Source organism: Arachis hypogaea, chromosome 8 (genome assembly GCF_003086295.3).
Source record: "Arachis hypogaea cultivar Tifrunner chromosome 8, arahy.Tifrunner.gnm2.J5K5, whole genome shotgun sequence".
Taxonomy (NCBI): domain Eukaryota; kingdom Viridiplantae; phylum Streptophyta; class Magnoliopsida; order Fabales; family Fabaceae; genus Arachis; species Arachis hypogaea.
Genome location: NC_092043.1, coordinates 35,253,932 through 35,275,569, shown reverse-complemented (window position 1 = coordinate 35,275,569; position 21,638 = coordinate 35,253,932). Strand labels below are relative to the sequence as shown.

The following is a 21,638-nucleotide window of genomic DNA, read 5'->3' as shown; positions in this document are numbered from 1 at the left end:
CAGCAACGTCGTACGGAAGACTTAGGTTAAAGTTCATAGATAAATGGGGCATAGATGTCGACTGGTCCCACGGTATATGCATATAAACAGATAACAGAGTCCACTCTTGACTCAAAAGACTATCTAGAGCGAAATTCTTTTTGCAGAATGATCATCAACGAACTACGGAAGGGTACTCTTGCTTCCATCTGAAGGGTGAAGGGAGAGAGAAGGGGTAAGAATTGGGGAATTCTTAGTAGGTTCGAGGTTATTAGTTAAGTTCATTAATTATATGTTGTTCAGCAGATGAAACCAAAATACCGAGAAGCGGTAAATAAAAAATAGATAATTAGAGAAAACAAAAAGCAGAACATAAACAGAAGAATACAAGAAAATAACACAAACACATAATAGAATACAAACAAGAAAAGCATACATTCATACAACAATCATAACAGAGAAAATACACAACCAAATATGATGCATGTCTGTCCTATGCAGGCCATGAGCTCATGTGTCGGTTTATACCCTACAGCCCACATTACCTAGGAACTAGTCCTAGATATGGCTTATTCTCTGTAGGTGAACTTTGGCCTACAGAAATAGCACTCTTGTAAGTGAACTTCGACTTACAGGAATAGTCTAAACATAACGCAACAACTTTCTGTAGATGAACTTCAGCCCATAGAAATGGCACCCCTGTAAGTGAACTTCGGCTTACAGAAATGGCGCCCTTGTAAGTGAACTTCGGCTTACAGGAATCACAACTCTCTGTAGGTGAACTTCGGCCTACAGGAGCAATACTCTGAGATACATAATTGATATTCACTGCAGGTAAACTTCGGCCTACAGGAATAACAACTCTCTGTAGGTAAACTTGGGCCTACAAGACCTCTAGGGCCAACAGAAAAGCAGCAGATGAGTATACAAATATCTCTGGAGTTGCCTTAATGCAACAAATGACGTTTCAACGCCTCTGCTTGTTCTCTATTCTCTTTATCATATTACTCTTTTCTCTTTATTTTTTTACTCTGCTCTGATTACTCTTTTCTCCATATCTCTTTACTCTACTCTACTTTCTTTGTTTAATGTATGTATTTATAGCTTATGTAAATTTCGGTATGAATAGTTAGCGTGTCCCAAGTATAGGTTCATTAAATCTATACTGAAATAGTTTAACTTTTCATATTATACCTAATTCTAGGCCCAACTCAAGAACTAACTATGTTGCTCCTAGTTCGTTCACTAGTCTCTGTTCATTTCTGTCATTAAAATTTTACAAACTTTTTCTTCAATTTTTATCTTTTCTTCAACCTTTTATCTGTCCTTTGTCTTTACCTCACTAATATGTTATTACCACTCTCTAGGTATTTTTTAAAGGTAATTATGAGATTCTGAACTCAAAGTTGTCTTTCTAAAGCTTTTATGAAAAAATGTCTTTTTTGTATTATTTTATTATTAAATTTTCTAAATTTACCTTATCTTTACCTTTTAACCTTTAAAATTCACTTTTTACCACCCGTAACTTTTAATATTTCTATTTTAACCACCCTTACTTTTGGAAATTACAAAATAACCCCCAAACACCAAAATATTTACTTCCTTGCCCTTTTAAGGATCAAAAAGATATTTTTCATTGTTCTTCACCACACTCAAAGTATTTTTCGTGTTCTTCATAAATTTTTCATATTCTTTCTCTGTTTTTACCCGTTTTTCAATCTTTTCAGTAACCAATTTTTACCATAATTCATAATAAATTGGCAGCTACTAAAGCCCCATCTTTTTCACTTGATTTCAACATAAATCAACCCCAATTTAAAGGTTAGGGTTCGAAATTCCAGCAGCCACAAGAACATGCATTCATAGCTTGAATATCATCAAATTTCATCAAAATTTCACCAAAATTTCAACAAGAATCACTCATATAAATAATCAATTTCAAGCATAACCAAACCATATCATAATCACACAACTCAAACACAATTAATCAAGATTAATTTTACCAAATCCTACCTTGATTTGCTGCGTCAAATCTGGTTATGCTTTTAGGTGTTCTTTTTGCACTTTTTCCTCCTAAATCACATCAAGAACAACTTTGAATCTATAAAATCTCAACTGACCAAACCTTAATCAACATGTTAGGAAGGAATTCCTCATATTAAACGTACTGGGAATTGAATATTCTTGGCTCACAGATCAAGCTAAGCAAGAGATCTAAGGAAGACCACCAAGAAAAGCACATGTTTAGCATGGTTTTCCTTGAAAACCGAATTGAAGAGGGAGGGAGACAGGCATCTCACCTTATTTCCAACCTTGATATGTTATATGGTTATGTAGAGAAAGAAGGGATGATCATTTTGGTCGAATTGAAATTTTGATTTGAGTTTTAGTTCAGAAGAAATCAAGCTTTGAAGATTTGGAACTAAGAACTTTTCTCTCTTTCTCTCTAACTATTTTCGGCCACAAGGAGCAAATGAGACAGACTTGGAGGTCTTGGGGGTGTAGGGTGAGTTGTGATTGGTTGACTTGGAGGTGGATTAAAATAATATTAAAATATCTCAGGTGTATAACTACTAAAACTATATGTATCGGAACACTCGTAAAAACATCTCTAAAAATTATTTTTTGAGCTACTAGCATAAATAAAACTAGTAACATATTTAATATGAGAATAGAACATGTATCATGAGGTATTAACATTGCTAAAGTCATCAGAGAGTACTGGTGCTAAGCTGCACCAGTAAACTGTGAACCCGGTTAAACTGATTTTCTATTTTTAACTAAAACAGACCAGGTAACCTTATAATATTATTCAAACATATTATAATACTAATATAATGATAATATTATACTATTATCTCTCTTCTCTCATGAATCGAGTCCGGTTCGTCAAACAGAGACTATTTACGAAAACTAGAATCAAAACTCCTAATCGATACGGTTAAAAAACTAGGTTCTTCGTGACCGCGTTGTCGAGCTTACCTCAAAAGAGGTTTTGGCTTAAGGATGACATAATGACAATGAAGATTGATATGCTTGATGATACATCAGAGGTGTTCCCTATACTGATCTTCCTGAGAAATCCGTGCCTTCAGAAAAGATCTTGCGTACTCGAAAAATGGGGTTGTTACATAGCAGAAGCTTCCAGAAAGATGGACCTGATCACAATGGGCCCACCTGGATACAAAGTATAAATAGGGTGGGACCTGCCCCTCCCCAGAGGTACGTCACTCTTTTAATCCTAATTGGCCGCCTATTCGTATAGACTCTGACTTTAGCATCGGAGTATCCTTGCCGGTAACTCCAACATGCCGACGCACAGGCTAAATGCACCACTCCAGCAGCTCACGCTCAGGTCCAAATCCTCTCATCTCCTTGCTCCGTCATTCACCTTACCGATCCACCAAACACCTGATTTATCAAATAGTATAAATCTTATGTTTGTATTTTAATTTAGTTATAAATTTTAAGTTTTTACCTTAATTTATGTATGAATGTCTAAGAATTAAAATATTATTTAATTTTTATAGGGGCGGGACAGGTACCCATGGAGGTAGATTAGAGTAGAGCAGTCTACTATTCGCGGGTAGGGGAGGAGTGGATAATATTGGAGTGCAAGGAGGGCGGGGTAGGGTCAGGTAGGGCAAAAACTTGCCCCCAGTTCCATCCCTATTTATATGAGAACAAAAAGAGTTATATTCAGATGCAAAGATAAAGAATACAATCACAAGGATTTAGAGTAACAAAAATACAGAATAATAAGAGTTCAGAATAACAAGAGCTCATGACACGAGTACAGAGTAACAAGAGTTTAGAATAGAATTCAGAATACCAAAAATATTAAAAATATAATGGCAAAAGTTCAAGTGCCAGAATCTTATACAAAAGAATAAGAGCACACATCATATGGTAACAAAAAAATGGGGAGCAAAGCTGAAAAAAAAAAGTAAAGAAGAAGAAAAAGAATCATACTAAGTGAGAAGACAAAGTGAAGTTAAACGTGGAAGTGTTCTTTACCCTAAAAAAAATTCTCAATTGTTGAAAATAGATTAAGTGAAAAAAGATTAAAATAAGAGATCAAGGATAAATAAATTTGTGAGGAATAAAATAAGCAACAGAAGAACTAATGATGAGAAACAGAGGTGGAGAATGAGTGTTGAGACCTCCACTAATGTGACAAGAGGATAAATGAGCTCTTTTAGAGTGAACAAGAGTTTATTAATCTTGTCCCAAATGCTAATTTTATTATGAAGTTGATGAACAAAATGAAGAACAATGAAAAAAATTTAAGGAGAGAAAAGAATGGATATGAGCTTCAAAGTTCAACAAAAAAAAAAGTCCTTCTTTAGAGGTGACTTGATGTTCTTTTATAGTGTAAAGCCATTTTGAGGAGGGAGTTTATTGTCTAATAGTTACAATGTGATGTCTAGTCTATTCCTTTTTATCCCAAAACTCGTTACTAAATAGGGTAGTTGCCAGAAAATAGTGTTGGATGTTCCCAACATTTCAAGTCTTTTATAACTAAAAATGGAAAAAGTTTATTTCCACAAGTTAAAGTTCTAATAAAAGGGTGCTCATGACATGTGACATTAGTGAATGAATATCTAGTTTGATTTCTTTTTAACTAGATGACACTCTCTACACTTCAAATCCAACCAATCTACTTCTACCGATTTAGTGCATACTAAAAAAAAATTCAACTCCTCAATATGTTCTTTTTTATTTCATTTTCTTACCCAACATTTTTAGCTGAAATTAGACTCTTTCTTACCATATTTTTGAACCATCTTAAAATTATTTTTATACAAAAAATTTATATTTTTGGTGTACAATTACATTATTATCACTTGTAACTTCATGATTGCTAGGTTAGAGTTTCTAGTAACTGCTTCAATTGCCGTCTTTAAAATTTAGTTACTGAATTTGAATAACTCCAAATAAGGTAATTTGTGATAGTTTTAGTGTTTTACCTGTTTATTTGTTTGGGTTGTTTGAGGAGATAGTAGATAAGGTAGGGGAGTGGTAGAAGGCAATAAAGGTAGAAGGATTTGGATCCTTTAAGATGTCTCACTATTAATTTTATAGATAGGACCAAAAATAAATATAAAAGAGAAATTATTTAAGGATAGAATATCACACTTTACTCTCTAAAGTGAAATTCAAATTTTAGAGGATCCAAATCCAAGATAAAAATTATAAATATAAAGTATGGATAAGTAAGTAAATTCACATTTTATTAATGTTTTAGATGTTTAATGTCAATAAATACTTGATTGAAAAAAATAAATAATATACGGACACAATTAAAAAATAAATAAAAAATTAATTAAAAATTTGATAAAATTATAAAAATTTATAAAATAATTAATTTTTTTAATTGTATACAATGTTAATATATAAAAATCACAAGATTTAATTATATATTATCATAAGTTCATAATAAATATATAGTAATGAAAATATTTAACTAAATTACAGTCAACATCTTAAAAATCTTACACACTATTTTTTTGTTAGGAAACATTCTTACAAATATAAATTAGTTAGAGATGAGAGTTTAAAACTTTGCTTTATTTATTGTCAGTGCGTAGCATGTTAAAATGAGCATATCGTTAGAGAAAGAAAAAGCAAATAAAGAAAGTATGGTGTGTTCATATTTTCTTTTTTCGTTTTTTATTTTCATAAATTTAATCACAATAATACATTATCATTTTCCTTTTAATTTGTTTTTAATATTTATACTTTATTGTGAATGTAAATACTAAAATTTATTATTTAATTTCTTTATTTTAAAAATATAGAAAACTTAAAATAGGATGGTATTAATAAAATAAACAATTTTCTGATTTTGGTGGTTTTAATTAAAATTTAATACGACATTTTCAATTTATTTTTTTTTACATTTTGTGAATTTATTTTACATTAAATATGTGTATAAAAAGTTAGTATTTTTTATGATATATATATATATATATATATTAAAATATAATACATTAAAAATAAATTAAATAATATATAAATATATACTCAATAATTTCATGATTGATTTTTTTCGGTATATAAATATTTTTTTAAAAGAATATACGATAGCAATTATACGAAGAATCAAAGATAAGGGCAAAGAAAATGTGATAAGAGATCTAGAAAAGAAAAAAAAAATGAAAAATTATGATAAGCAATTTATAATAATTGCCAAATATTTTGGTGACTTGGTATTATATTAATACCCCACGTGTGTGGCAGCTTGATTTATCAGGCTTGGACTGGCTGGAGTCCATTGACCTTTGGGTCCACCAAGATTGTACCTACCAGTACCAAAGGACTCTGCTATTCCACATATATTCAAACTTCAAAGTCTTTGTTTAGTTATGTGTGCCTGACTGCCTGTATTCACTTCTATAGTTATTTATACAGAAATGTTAGATGGCGAATTAGAATTTATTATTTTTTATTATTAATTATTTATTAATATTTTAAAATATGAGATAAAATATATTATTAAATTATTAAACTAAAAAAAATAAATTAAAAAAATTGAGTTAATAAATAAGTGATGATAAAAAATATTTTGATGGTCTTTAATATTTTTTTATTTATATTTCACATAAATTCAAATAAAAGTATTTGAATAATAATTGAAAGTGTTAATTTATTTTTTCATTTTTTAAAACATGAAAAACCCTTTTTTATTTAGAAAATAGAAGAATGTATTAGAATTCTCGGTTATTTTTCAAAGGATAAGTGTTTTTTTTTCTATTTAAGTGATATATAAGAATTAATAATATACTTGTTAAAATACTAAAAATTTGGAGAATAATTTTGTTATTTTAAAAATTGATAATGTTAATTTTTGGTCATTTTTTTCTAAGTTATCTTTTCTTTTTATTGTTTTATTTTTATAAAACATTTTATTAAAAATAATTTAAAAATAATATAAAATAAAAAAGTAATATATATTGTCATTTAAAGAATGACAAAAATCACTCTTTATTTAGATAGATTTTTTAAAAAGAAATTTTAAATATTAAAAATGTCTTGTACTTACTTTTATTTTTAAAATAAGATATTATTGATTTTTAGAGAAAAAACAATTAATTTATTTTTTAATAAAAGTACTCTTTTTAAGACATGTATCTAAACATGTTTAAAATTTAATAAAAATATTTTATTTTTTATAATTTTTTTTACTCAAATAAATAAATTCAAAACAACACTAAATGTCTTTGTGAGTTGTGAATAGTAGTTACTTACAAATAAAATATCTCAAGAGTTTATTCAATTATTCAAACTCAATTTTTTGAAAAAATTTAATTTTTTTTCAATCTATTTTTTTAAGATGAGTCTATGTTATGCGAAATAATTGGTTATATATGTATGAGGGGAAGAAAGGATACAATCAATTAAAATGAAAATCACACTTTCCACACCATTAGAACAATTCCGTTGACTTAATGGCAAAATAGAGTGAAATGGTCCCCGGCCATTGTTACTACATTTAATAACAGTAATGCTGCATTAAAGATGCAAATACATGACATCAAACTTATTAATTTTGTAAAAGTAACTTACAAAATCAGTCAATTACATATAATTTTGTATATGTTTTTAAGGTATTGTAAAATTAAATATTTTATAATAACTCGGAGAAACATAATTAAATAATAGCATTGGTTCTTTTTATTTACTAATACTGTTAATATATAAAGTTGTTTGGTTATTCCTTAAAAAAAAAAAGTTGCTTGATTTTTTTTAGATATTTTTTGTACACATTTTACTCTTTCATCGATCTTCCTTTACTAACATTTCAATTTATGTTGAAGGAAATATTCATTAATTATTAACGATCCAAATTAAATAATACCCTAAAATTTATTTTATTATCTATTTTAAAATAATGATAAATATTTTACTTTTTGTAATTTTATTTATCATTCATCATTTTCAATCAATTATATTAATATATAAATAAATTAAGTTAAATGCAATAATATTTGTACTAATCAATATAATTTTTTAATTTGGGATTATTTTTAATTTCTATAAAAAATAATTATTAGACCAAAAAAACTTTTTAAAATACCAAGATACAAAAAAATAATATTAAAAAACCTCATACAAAAAAAGTTAAATTTAAAATAATAAAAACAAAACACAATAAAAAATTTTAATCAAGTGCATCATCTTCAATTTTTTTTAAAATGTTAATTTTTCTTACCTAATTTTTCAATCTATTTTTTTTATCTTAGTTCAAAACATTAACTATTATATTAAGCATATAAATTTATTTATTTTTTAATTAAGAAAGATTACACCCTTTTAAGTGTCTTTTGTTAAAATATTTGAGTCTTAACATAAATCAATGATAATATTCAACTAAAAGATTTAATAATTATTTGGCTCAATAAAGTACGTTAAACAAATAAAAGATATTTTTATAAATATGACGTATAAAAATTATAACACTTTTAAGAATGATTAATCAAAATGAATAAGTAAATTAATACAAATTAAAAGAAAATTAATTTATTTATTCCAGTTAAATTAAATAATAATTGATCAGTTATAGTCAATAGTTAAACAAAATATTAAATAATTTGATATTTATCTCAATTAAATAAAATAATAATTAATTATAATATTTTAAAAAATTATTAATCAAAATACATAAGATAAAAATTAATATAAATTAAGACAAAATTAATTTATTTTTTTCAATCAAATTAAATAATTAATGTGATTATTAGTTATAGCTAATATGATCAAATAATTTTAATCAATAATTTGATATTTATCTTAATTAAATCAATAAGTGATTAATTAATTAATGCATCTAAATAAATTAAATAAAATAAATAAAAAAATACATTACACGTTAGCTATATTATTAATTGAAAAGAAAATCGATTTTAATAGTATATAATAGATATGGTTAACTACATACATTAGACTCATAAAAAGTCATCAACAAATTAAAGCTTTCTTAACAAATTTCCCCACTTATGTGATTCGGATTCAAAATATTTTATTAAAACAAAGGAGAATTTATCACTTATTTAATTCTAGCTATTTTTAAATATTCATTTTATCTTATAAGTAAAATTAATATTTTTCTATTTTTGGATGAGTTACTAGACTAATATAAAATACCATCCAATTCAAATATTGTTGACCCTAATTTTTTAATCCTAAAAATTAATTTAAGAGGTGAAAAATACTTGACATTTAAAAGTTATATTTATAATACATAACATTCGTAAATACTAATCAAATGCAATAATAATGGGGAAAAAAGGAAAAAGGAATTAAAGAAGTAAAAGAAAAAAGAAGGTAGTAAAAGTAAGGGTAAGAAAGTGTAAGAGAGGAAGTAGAGAAGGGGAAGATGGTTGTATTAGTTTAGACGCGTAAGAAGGTGTGGATGTTGGTGAGCCAACCCTTTTGCTAGCTGGCTGTCGGGGAGAGGTCCCCAGATCCCTCTCTCCCTGCACGTGACTCACCACCTCCTCTCCCCTCTCTACTCTCTCCCCCCTTCTCCCCCTTCATTCATCACTCTCTCTTCTCTCATCAACACCCCCAACATCATAACCCCATCGCTTTCTCCTCTCTCCCCTCTCCCCTCTCCCCTCTCCCCTTCTCTTTAATCCATAAACCCATACGACTAACCTCACAACATACAAAGCTCTCTCTCTCTCTCTCTCTCTCTCTCTCTCTCCACACGGTGATGATGATTTTGATTCCACTCTCTCTGTAACGGAATTTCAGATTCAAATGCCAGATTCCACCTCCAATCCTCCGATCCAATTGCGGTAAACTCACTCTCTCTTCTCGATTACCGTTTCCTTTTATTTATTTACATTTCTTTTTTTCGATTTTCCGTTATCCTTTAGCTTCTACCTTAGCATTATCGGTTTCACGTTTCCGCATTGCTTCTTTCCACGTGCTTTCTTACGATCGACTTCGATTTCTGGCTTTCCTCTTGATTTCGAGTCAAAACTATAACGAGCTGAGTTCGTACGTTACGTTAATACATATGTAGGTCTACTCTTCTTTCTTTCTTTCTTTCTTTCTTTCTTTCTTTCTTTTCTGTTTGATCCGAATGCAGTTTTCTAAGTGAATCTGTTTTGTTGTGCTGCTCTCGGTTATGAAAATCGGAATTAGAATCCGTGAAAACGAACTGGCCGAGCTGAACTTTTGAGGTTTTGCAGTGTATATTGAATTGTGCAGTGCAGGCATTCTTATATTTGCTTCTGATTTTTCATTTTCCCTGCTATTTGAGTGTTCGTCATATGAGTAGAGTCTTACATTTAAGTGGATTTTTGTGTCGTTATTTTTAGAAGCGACTAGTTCTATTGCTGTGTGGTAAATCACAGTGTTGTTGTGTTTTAGTGGTTTGACTATAGATAATTATGATAAAATACTATGTAGTTGACCACATTTAGTGCAATGAGATTTCGTTGCCTTTTTTTTTTTGGCAATAATACTGATCGGATTATTCGAATGCCTTATTTGAAACGAAATCTGGAGCTCCCTAAAACACGTTCTAGAAACCACAAACGGGAAGACAATGTAGGGGAATAATGAAAACAATCTATCCTGGGAAGAGAATATATTAGGATTATCTTGCGCAGGAATAATCAGTTTAGATTGAAAATTGAGGATGGAAAATGAAGTAGTATCGCTCAAAACGGAGATACGTGAGATAAGAGAGCTTTGGTATGTCAAATAATAGTTATTTTTTGGTGACTTTAGCTTGGCTAGAGTTTGCACTTGTATGTGCAACATTTATTGTGTCGAGGATTGTAAAGAATAATAATGGTACCAATGTTGTTTCATGTGTTGATGCAGTGTTTGATTTTACACTAAAGGATTTCCTTTTTGCTTCAGTGGAGCTTACATACTGATATGCATAATGCATATAGTGTTTCCATATATAAACCATTGTTGGTCACGTGAAGTGCCGAGTTATTGTTTGGCTTAGAATTTGGAGGATAATTTAATAAACTAGTAAAAATCAGAGTTTTTAGAAAAGAGGTACAAAATATGGTAAGTTCCTATGGGAATGCTGGTGCATTTACAGTTACAATTGAATAAATAACATGACTTGGATGTCTAAACGCTAGAACATTGGACAATGTTATCCTATCATGCACTAAGATAATCTGATTGTATAGATGTTAGCATAATTTGACATCAGTAACCTTTATAGTTCTATCTTAGCACATTACAGTTTAAATTGGTGCATTTATGTAAATCCCCAGAGCATTATGAGCAAGGATGTGAACATAAGTTGTTTGTCCATTACAAGAATGGTTAAGTTATTTGAATACTTAATGGATATGCAGTATAACCTTGTCCACTTGTGCATACTGAAGATAAGTTCTGCCATTTATCCTAGTTTTTTGTTTTCCTTGTATTTCTGGAATATGAATCAGTATTCTGCATCATTGATGTACAAGAATGAATCGTAGTGTTTCTATATGTACAATTTTCATTAATGGGAAATGGATCTCTGTTGGAAATGATATACAGAAGCTCTCAATAGTCAACCTTTTATCATGTGGGTTCTTACCTTCAGAGAGTGAGGAAAGACTACCCACCCCACATTTAGTATCATCTGGTTTTTGTTGGTTGTAAATGTTAAACTGAGAGATTTACTCTCTTGCATTGTGGATGATTGAGTTAGATTGTCTTTGCCTCCTTATATCCTGTGAGCTCCAAATATGGATTTTTTTTATTAGTGAAAAATGGATGGGTCAAAACCAAACCATTAATCCATTATATGATAAAAATTGTATTTGAAAAGTTCAGTTCATGCATGGCCCAATTAATAAATACTACCTCCATTAAGAAATAACTGTCCACTTTTGAAATCATACTTTTCCATAAATAATTGAACTTGATGGCTAATGGATCCCTGTATGATTTTGCTACCCTAACAGATTTATAGATGATATATGGGTGGAGTTGAGGAAATTCTAGCAAAATTGCAAGCTTCATTTTTGTACATTGATTTTATTGCATGTTAGTTGCACATGCTTTTGATGTGTTATGTGATGACTTTGAAAATTCTATTTCCTTTTGTCTGCAAATGTTGATTTCTCGTTTTCATATTTTGTTATTTGATTCATTTAGGCTGCAGCTTGGTACAATTGAAGCTGCTGAAGTTTATATTTCAATGATTTGTAATTAAAAGACTATCTTTAGCTTGATATGTCTCTTATGGGTTAAGAACTGTGGCGAGATGGTTTTAAATTCCAAATATATAAGACCATGGAGGAGACACGAGAAGATGCAGGCCCGTCAGAGCAAGGTCCATCTAATGTTTCATGGTGGCCGTCTGACTTCGTTGAAAAATTTGGATCTGTTTCATTGGGTTCTCAAGAGGAGGCCTTAAACAATAAAGAACCCCCTAGACATTCTGGTAATGATATTTTGTCACCTAAAAATGCATCTCAAGTTCTCTGGAGCACAGGAATTCTACAAGAGCCAATTCCAAATGGATTTTATTCAATCATTCCGGTGAGGATTTATTATGCCATTTTTATTTGGTTATAGTTTTACATTGTTCAATATTGCTGCTCATCCATGGATCATGACATGCATTATTGTTTCAGTTTTGTGGTGGTACTGTGCTTCTTGTTTTGCTATCTAAATAGTCTTGTTACTAATTAATCTGATCATGTCCAGGACACAAGACTCAGAGAACGTTTTGATAGTATTCCTACCTTGGATGAGCTGCAAGCTTTGGGTGGAGAGGGTTTTAGGGTTGATATCATTCTTGTGGATTCAGAAAGAGATAAAAAGCTGTCCATGTTAAAGCAACTGATTGTGGCATTAGTTAAAGGATTAAATTCGAATCCAGCTGCAGTTATTAAGAAGATAGCTGGATTAGTATGTACTTTATTATATCTTGTTGTGTACCTCTCTTTTTGAGTATGAGGATGCCTACTATATGAGTGTTGGGCAGTTTTCAACACCTTATAAGTTTTTTCTTTTCCTTTTACACAAATTATTTTACTATTTCAGTGTTTATTGCTTCAAATAATGCATTTAACTGATTCTTTTGCCAAACAATTTTCACATGAATTATAGTGCAAAGTTTTCAAGAAACATTTTGATAATTTAAAATTTATATTTGCTAATACTTTGCCTTTTGCTTTTAGCCAGCTGCAACTTTGTTTTGGTGAAACTGGTGCCCAATAATTATAAGTGATTAGTCTGATGATTAGCATTAGATGATTGGATCATTTATTTTTGGCTAATTTTGTTTAGTGGAATAATATTTCTATGTTCTTTCATTTTTACTTTTACCCATATTTCTACACAGGTTACTGATTTTTATAAGAGACCCAATGTGGAAAGTCCAGCAAAAGCTGCACTAGATGAAACCTGCCACTTGTTTGAAAATCGAGGTGTCCAGATGCTTGGGCAAATTAAACATGGTTCATGCCGTCCTCGAGCTATCTTATTCAAAGCATTAGCTGATACTGTAGGTCTTGAAAGTAGGCTTGTGGTGGTGAGCTCCAATATCTCTTGGTGGGCTTGTTTGTTCTCTTCTATACACTTGATTACTAGTTTATGGAGTTGTTAATATAATTCATATGCAACAACAACAACAACAACAACAACAACAACAACAACAACAATAACAACAACAACAACAACAACAAAAACCACAACTACTAAGCTTTTTCCCACTAGATGAGACTGCAACCCATTATTTCCTACTGTAAACCATGTTTTTAGACAAGCCATTAAATTAAGTCTTGTGAATAACTTTCAATTGGCGTTTTTAATGTTCTCCACCTCTAGCCATTGTGCTGCTCTCCATTCAATTGCTTTTTATGGTATTCTCACATGTCTAAACTGCCTACAATGAGATTCTACTGTTTTGTCCATGATAGGTGTTATACGAACTACAAGTCCTATCTTGTTAAGTTGCCCACTCAATATAGTTGGTGTGTTTAGCGAAATACTTAATGGCAAATATTCACTATTCCATGTTGTTTGCTAGTTTTTGTTCCTTTCTCCCCTATTGGTATAATAGGTTAAGGGCCTGCTTTGTTATTTTGTTCTGTTCATAATCATATCTAAATTTTGAAGGATATTTCTTGCACTTCATTTTTCATCAGGGCTTGCCAAATGATGGGACTGTTGAATGTGTAGACTCATACAAACACATGTCTGTGATTGTTGAATTGAATTCTGTGGAAATGCTGGTTGATCTTATGCGATTTCCGGGCCAATTGTTACCACGATCAACCAAGGCAGTTATTATGACTCATATTTCTGCAGCAGGAGAGAGTGATTCAGCAGAAAATGATTCTTGTGATTCACCATTAGAACCAAACAGTCCCTTATATGGGGTTTCAGAGAGGTTAGATCAAAGTGGATTTGAAAACCGTTGTTACTATTGCTTGGGATTATCTTACTTTTGTTTCCTTTAATTTCATTGAAATTTGATATTGGTGCTCCTCATCTTAATATATGTATAGCTTTTTGTTGAAAAAAAAATGATACCATCAAGACTATAGAAAAATAATATAAGAAGATGGGAGGATAACAGATCCTCCTTACAAGTAAAAGAAAAAAAGCCATCCATGTGTTAGTTGTAACCATAGTATTGCAATTAAGTTTTCTAATTCTCTTGTTAAATAAATGTTGACACCGCATATTTTTCCTCTGATGTGATATGGTTCCACATCATCTCCCAGCAGCAAAGTCAATGAGGATAACATTGTTGCAAGTTAAGATAGGGGGACTCAAATTGGAGATGTATAGAAAGGGGAAGTTCAAAGTTTGAGAAAGAAAGCTTTTTTGCTTTATTACTTTTGATTTTTACTTCTTATTATGCCATTGATTGTGAGATACAAAATTTTTAGTCCTCTATTTTTTTTTTATTTTTACTTGTTCTTCCAGTAAGAGTTGTGAATTTACTGGTGTTGGTTTTCTTGGTCCCCTCTGACAGTGCTGAGAAGGAGGAAAACCTCCAATTTCACAGAAGATTTGAAGCTTCTTCGAATGCATCAGGCCGATCCTTACGTAACATGATGTTACGATCAAACAGTTGTTTGAGGTAATACTTTTGCGTTGATCTTGAGATGTTTTGCTTTAGCCTTCTCCAGTTATTCTCAATTGAATTAAAGACGTTCTTCTATTTTATTTTCAGTGTATAGTCTTTTTGTTAATTAGGGTCAACCTTTTTGTATGATTATGTGAAACCTTTTTTGACTAGAGTCTCTAAAAGGTGTACAACACCAACCGTTTCTTGTTGATTGGTTTTGTCAATTCCCTCAGTTTGTCTCATAGTGAACCCAACATTGCAACTGCATTTGGTCGGCGTAGTCGGAGAAAAGCCATTGCTGAACAGAGGACAGCTAGTTCAAGGTTATTCATAATTCCTTTTGTTTTTTAAGATTGATATGAGTGTGCATATGTTAGGCTTAGACTCACATTTAAGCATTATTATTCATGATCTCAGTTTTTCATGCTTTGTTGTCCCTGGTCCATATAAGCTTTTCAGTTTCAGCATGTTGATGGGCTACAGCATTCTCTCTGTTATAAGGCAGAGATGTAGATGTTGTTAACTAGAGCAAGCTTTGATGAAAGTATGAAGATATCAACAATGAAATTGTCATTTATGCAATATGATATAATAGATTAGCTGAGCTTATCATTGATTATTCTTTCAAATAGGGAATTCTTTTATAAAAAGTTAATACTGGCCTGTGATTGTGAAGTTCGCTACTGCTTTATCACAGTTTTCATATTTACCTTTAGTGGTGAGATTATCTAAATAATCTCCATATCTTATGTACCATTCTTAGAATTAATTGCCAATATGTTACCCATATTTTTGTTTCCAACCTGGTAGTTGTGTTTCAAACTGATCTGTGTAGGCAAATGTGTCAAAACAATCTCCAAATTGCACATAATAACTTTGAAATTAAAGAAATTTATGATCTGTCCTTTCTGTGTGTGTCTATTCACTTATAGGTTAGCATATGCGTATTTCTTGCTTTTAATTAGTCTGACTATTTTACTATTTTTATGAATTTAGTGCTAAATTTATCTATACTGTCTCCAAATTACACATACTGAATATGGAATTTAAAAATTTATGGTCAGTCATTTTGTGATTCACATATTTCTGGATTTGCAGTCCAGAACATCCATCATTTCGGGCGCGTGCACGGTCCCTGCTAAGTGGTGATAGGACAGCATTTAGAGATTTTGCTGATGATCAGGCTACATCAAGGTTTTTGTTGATCCATAGTATTTGCTTATGTCGTATAGTTCCCTGACATAAATGGGAGTTTTTTTAGTATCGAGTAAAATTGAGTGAAGAGTGAAGATTATAACTAAATTTTAGAGTCTGTACATTGCACATAATGTTTGTCTGTCTATTTATTTGTTTGGTTCCCACCCCCTCCATTATAAAAGGGTAATCTTCAATCTTCATTGAAACTGCTCTGCACCATAGCACGACTGGTCATAAATAGTTTAGGAATGAAGGTAATTATAGAGAGTTGGTGGTAGCATTGATTATAAAGATGGTAGAATCTTGTCATAGGTGGATGGATATGTTTGCGTAAGACCTTTAGAAGCTCCACTTAGAAGAGTACATCAGATGGAGGATAGTCCTGAAGCTACGTTTAGGAGACCTAAGGAAATTTCAGAAGAAATTATTAAAAGAAGTTTAAATATATGGGCTAAACTCAGATATGATCTGTAGTAGGGTACTATGGTGCTGATTGATTCATGTAGCTAACTCAGCCTATTGTGATAAAGCTTGGCGGTGATTGTATTCCTTGCATGTTTTTGAAATCTCATACTATGTGCAATTAGGGGGCAAGTCCATTTTGTTTTCTTTATTCCCTCCTCATCCCTTTTCTTCACCATGTTTTTGTTGCTTTGTCGAGTTTTTGGCATTTGTCTTGTTTGCATAGGAACATTAATAATTATATGTGACTGAATTTTTTGGGTTATAGATTTAATGATTTTGCATTTACTTAACTAAAACTGTGTTACGGAAGATATTTAATGTTTCTTTTCCTTTTTCAGTAAAATACAGTGATAGTTTAGCTTTTTAAGGTGTTCAAATAGTCCTTATCGAATGACATGCTACTCTGAGTTGTGACCAAATACATCAATCATAGATTTGTCTTGAGATTCACTGAAATAAACTAACGACATTTCACTAGTAGTTTCTTTGTATCTGTTTAGCTCCAATAAGACTCAACCCGACATTTGATCTAGTATCCTGACTAAGCTCTTACAGGTTGTCTCCACAAGTAACTAAATCATTAAGACAATATTCTACCATCTTTTAATGGTATTTTCTATATAATCTTTATCTCTAATGTATTTGTTCCTAGTCCTATCTATTATGTCGACTTATCCAGTGCAACACACTCATCCCCGTGACAAGTGCATATTTTCTTGGTTTTTAGTAGCAACACTCAGTCTCATATAACACATATCTTGTCTCTGCACTGGAACTAACCCTTAAGCTTGAGTAATATACATTTTAATTACCAGTATATTGAGGGGAACAAAAAAATAAATAAATAAAGACGTGAAAACACCTGAATTATCAATAGAAGGTGCACTGGACTAGGACTACTGTGATACTTAACCTTTTCTGCTCATAATTTTGTTGTTACTTTGGAGGCATATATTCATTGTCTTGCTGTATATTCTATGATGTAAGTTCATGTTTCCTCAATTTGGAGGTATATTAAATTGGATTTTGTAAAAGATTAATTTTTGTTTTTTTATTGTTCCATTTTCTTCTCTTGTTCATGAGTCTCTTGTTACTTTGCATGGCATGTTGGTTTTTTATTTTTATTTTTATTCTTTTAAAGCTATGATTTATAAGAGAAGCTTATTGGGTCTCAGATCCAGCTATAGGTCAGATGGTGCATCCTCATCAGAACCACGTCGGCCACGAAGAAGAAGCATCAGCATTACACCAGAGATTGGTGATGATATTGTTAGGTTGATTATTATTCTAAAATGCTTGTTATTTACTTACTTCATTGTGAAGTTTGCTGGCACATCATACCTGCTTTGAAATTCTAGAGTGAATTGTTTGGAAATGCATGATTTTTCAGATGCAGATATTGACCTCCTCATTTTTTTTTCTGCAACAAACTTTTTAGTATGCTTTGAAGGAACAGGTGTGAGGTTAGGTCAGTGTATTAAAGAGGGTCTGTGCTAATTGAGTCTTCATTAACATGGCTTCCCTTTACTTCTACAAAAAATACAAAAAAAATTAACCATCGTTGGACTAGAATTGTGTGATCGGTTAATCTAACTCAACTTCAAAATGAACTAACTTGACTTGTTATGATGAGAGGTATGATTATTTTCACTGGGTTCTGCTTCTTTTAATTGCCGTTGCATACCATGCATGAGTAATATTTGAGTTGACTAATTTAATATCCCATTGTTTCTAATTTTCGTTATGCATAGCCATTTGTTCTTTGAATTATTTATTTTATTCTGTATTGGCTGAGATGTATGGTGCGTGACAATTCATGATCTGTAGGGCTGTGCGGGCAATGAATGAAACCTTGAAGCAAAAACGGGTGGATGATAATTCATTCTCCCATTCTCGAAACAATCAAATTAATGAAGCAAATCTTCAGCAAAATGTATGTGTATTACTTTGGTGACAAAGCAATATGTTTTTATTTAAACATTTGTTTCTCCTTCCCAGCATTTTTGGCATCTAATGAAACAGTTCCTTGCGTTTCCCTGTCTGGAATATCTTTGACCTGTTATTTAGATAGTCCTGATCAAATGTTCATTTCTTGATTGAATGATACCAATCTTGTCATGTTAAGAATTTTGATTTCTCTGTAGCTGGCAAACTGCATTTTTCACTTCTTTACCCAAAATAATTCTGGACTAGACTCTCCGATATCTCTTGCGTTGGGTTCTTTTAAATAATATTTGAGTGTCAGTATTCTCTGATTCCCTCGTAATCCAGAACATTGTACTCAACTCTTTTATGGATGCCGTTTGTTATTTAGTTGAGATAGGAAAAAGAAAATATAAAGGTAAAGGGATGAGTATATAAAGTACCCAAGAAGATTTGGTGGGGCAGCAAATAGGGTTTAATGGGTCTGTGGTCAAATTTTAGTTAGGTTAAGTATGATTGGATGAGGCTTAAAGGGTTAAAATATACCTGCTGAGTTGTATGAACTGTATTTGAAAGAATGTGATTCTTGCACCTGCTAAGTTACTGTTTATATTCAACTATAACAGGAGTCAAATTTCCATCTTGATGGTCATGTCCATGTAAATTCACAAAAGGCAATGTCATTACCATCTTCCCCACATGAATATCGAGGTCAGTCTTCTGAGAGAAGTGGGCCATCAAGACGTGACGTGAACCATGAGCTGGAGTCAACTTGGAATAAAGTCCTTGAATCTCCAATGTTCAACAATAAGCCTCTGTTGCCATATGAAGAATGGAATATTAATTTCACAGAATTAACTGTTGGAACTCGTGTAGGGATTGGTAAGTATTCTCTTTCATACTTGCTGAAACTATACAATCTTGTGTAGTGCAATTCAATGTCATTGTTTTGGCATTTGATAAACGAAATCCAGCTGATGGAATTCTTAGAGAAAGAATCAAAATTAGAGGCTCAGCATACAAGGAATTTACATTCTATCATAATACCTTTGATTTTTTAAAGTAAATTCTTGAATAAGATATCACCTCCAACGACAAAGCCTTTTACCAATGGAAAGGGTCGGCTATATGAATTAAATGATGCCACTGTATTCTTATATATATCATGATTGAAATAAGCCCATTGGTTCATTATGATGTGTGATCTATTACATGAATTGCTTTCAGTAATACGTTATCGACATCCAGATTCTTTTCATCTCTGCCTTCATTTTTATTTGTGTAACTGAAATAAAGCAACAGTGGCTTTATTTGGAATTTCGTGAAAATCTACTGTTGTATATAGCAAAGCTCAGTGAAGAAATAGTTGCTTGCTTGGCCATCAATGTAGTTTTTCTTTCTCCAGGGTTTTTTGGGGAAGTCTTCCGTGGCATATGGAATGGCACAGATGTTGCAATCAAGGTTTTCCTGGAGCAAGATTTAACTGCTGAGAACATGGAAGACTTTTGCAATGAGATCTCAATTCTCAGGTTTCTTGCCTTCAATATGCCATTTGTCAATTTTTTTCTGGTGTACCAAACATTTGCTGACTCTGTTGCTCTTTTATTCTGGTTCAAGCCGGCTCCGACATCCTAATGGTATTCTCCAACATCCAAACTAGTTCCTCTTATAGTTATGGCTTTCATCAACTGATCTTGCACATGTCTTCTAGATATGGCAATCAATGCAAGGCAAACTAAATTGTTCTTAAATTGTTTAATGAATCTTAATGCTTGCTGTTATTTATCTAGTGGTGAAACTTTGTGCAGTTATCTTATTTCTCGGTGCTTGCACCAAGCCTCCTCATCTGTCAATGGTTACGGAATACATGGAGATGGGATCATTGTATTACTTGATACATTTGAGTGGTCAAAACAAAAAGCTTAGCTGGCGGCGAAGATTAAAGATGTTGCGTGACATATGTAGGCAAGTGTTATCGTGATTTATATCTTCACTGTCATTTATGCTAAATATGCATTACACACATCAATTACTGCTTCGTTATCTTCCTATAGATCATATCAAGTTTCATTTATTTGTGTTAACATTGATGTGAACTCATTGGTTATGTGTATAGAGGGTTGATGTGCATTCACCGTATGAAGATTGTTCACCGTGATCTGAAAAGTGCAAACTGTCTAGTGAACAAGCATTGGACCGTCAAGATATGTGATTTTGGGCTTTCAAGAATAATGACAGAATCTCCCATGCAAGATCCCTCATCCGCTGGAACTCCGGAATGGATGGCCCCTGAACTCATCCGAAATGAACCGTTCACCGAAAAATGTGATATCTTTAGCCTTGGGGTGATAATTTGGGAGCTCTGTACCTTGAGCAGACCATGGGAAGGTGTACCACCTGAGAGGGTATATTCAGACGGATGACATACTCATTTTGCATATGATTTTTTTGTTTCTGGATTGAAAACTTGTGCCCAAAAATTGGAAGCGTTCGTACTGAGACAATATTTTTTCTCTGATGATCAGGTGGTTTATTCGGTTGCTAACGAGGGTTCTAGATTGGAGATTCCTGAAGGTCCCCTAGGCAGGCTGATTTCAGGTTCGTACGTTACTTTTATATAGAAATCACTTCTTGATCGATGAACTAAAACCTATTCTACTTTATTTTGTTACAGACTGTTGGGCAGAGTCACATGAACGGCCAAGTTGTGAGGAGATTCTTTCACGCTTGTTGGACATCGAGTACTCAATGTGCTGATGCAATCTTATGCCTTTTGTACATAGAACACGGGTAGAGGCTTTACAATTGTGTTATCGGCTGAATGTTGTGGATTATTGTGAATTTTGTTTTTTCTTTGTTCTTTTTTGTTACTCCCCCCCCCCCCCCCCTTCCCTCTTTCTCAGAACAGGTGAAAATATGAATGGAAGCTCTTGTTATGTTGTACACCTGTGCTTCAAACTCTCTGTGGCAACGAGTAAAGATCAATTTTATCCCCCTCTTGCATTTTCCGTGG

At 31.9% G+C, this 21,638-nt stretch overlaps 1 protein-coding gene across 4 annotated transcripts; it reads left to right on the top strand.

The window, feature by feature from the left end:
• Positions 1-9,339: 9,339 nt before the first annotated feature.
• On the top strand, positions 9,340-21,568 carry LOC112707201 (serine/threonine-protein kinase EDR1). 4 transcript variants are annotated; one of them, XM_025758840.3, is made up of 17 exons: positions 9,340-9,782; positions 12,109-12,495; positions 12,664-12,867; positions 13,304-13,492; positions 14,109-14,353; positions 14,945-15,052; positions 15,274-15,363; positions 16,139-16,234; positions 17,878-17,976; positions 18,530-18,635; positions 19,252-19,507; positions 20,031-20,154; positions 20,243-20,262; positions 20,434-20,590; positions 20,742-21,030; positions 21,151-21,223; positions 21,300-21,568. In XM_025758840.3, the coding sequence occupies exons 2-17, from the start codon at positions 12,247-12,249 to the stop codon at positions 21,380-21,382; spliced, it is 2,388 nt and encodes a 795-aa protein (XP_025614625.1). In that variant the 5' UTR covers positions 9,340-9,782; positions 12,109-12,246; the 3' UTR covers positions 21,383-21,568. The 4 variants fall into 4 exon arrangements, with proteins under 4 accessions (XP_025614625.1, XP_025614626.1, XP_025614627.1 ...); XM_025758841.3 differs by lacking the exon at positions 16,139-16,234 and having other exon boundaries at positions 9,386-9,782; XM_025758842.3 differs by lacking the exon at positions 17,878-17,976 and having other exon boundaries at positions 9,386-9,782.
• The last annotated feature ends 70 nt before the right edge of the window (positions 21,569-21,638 follow it).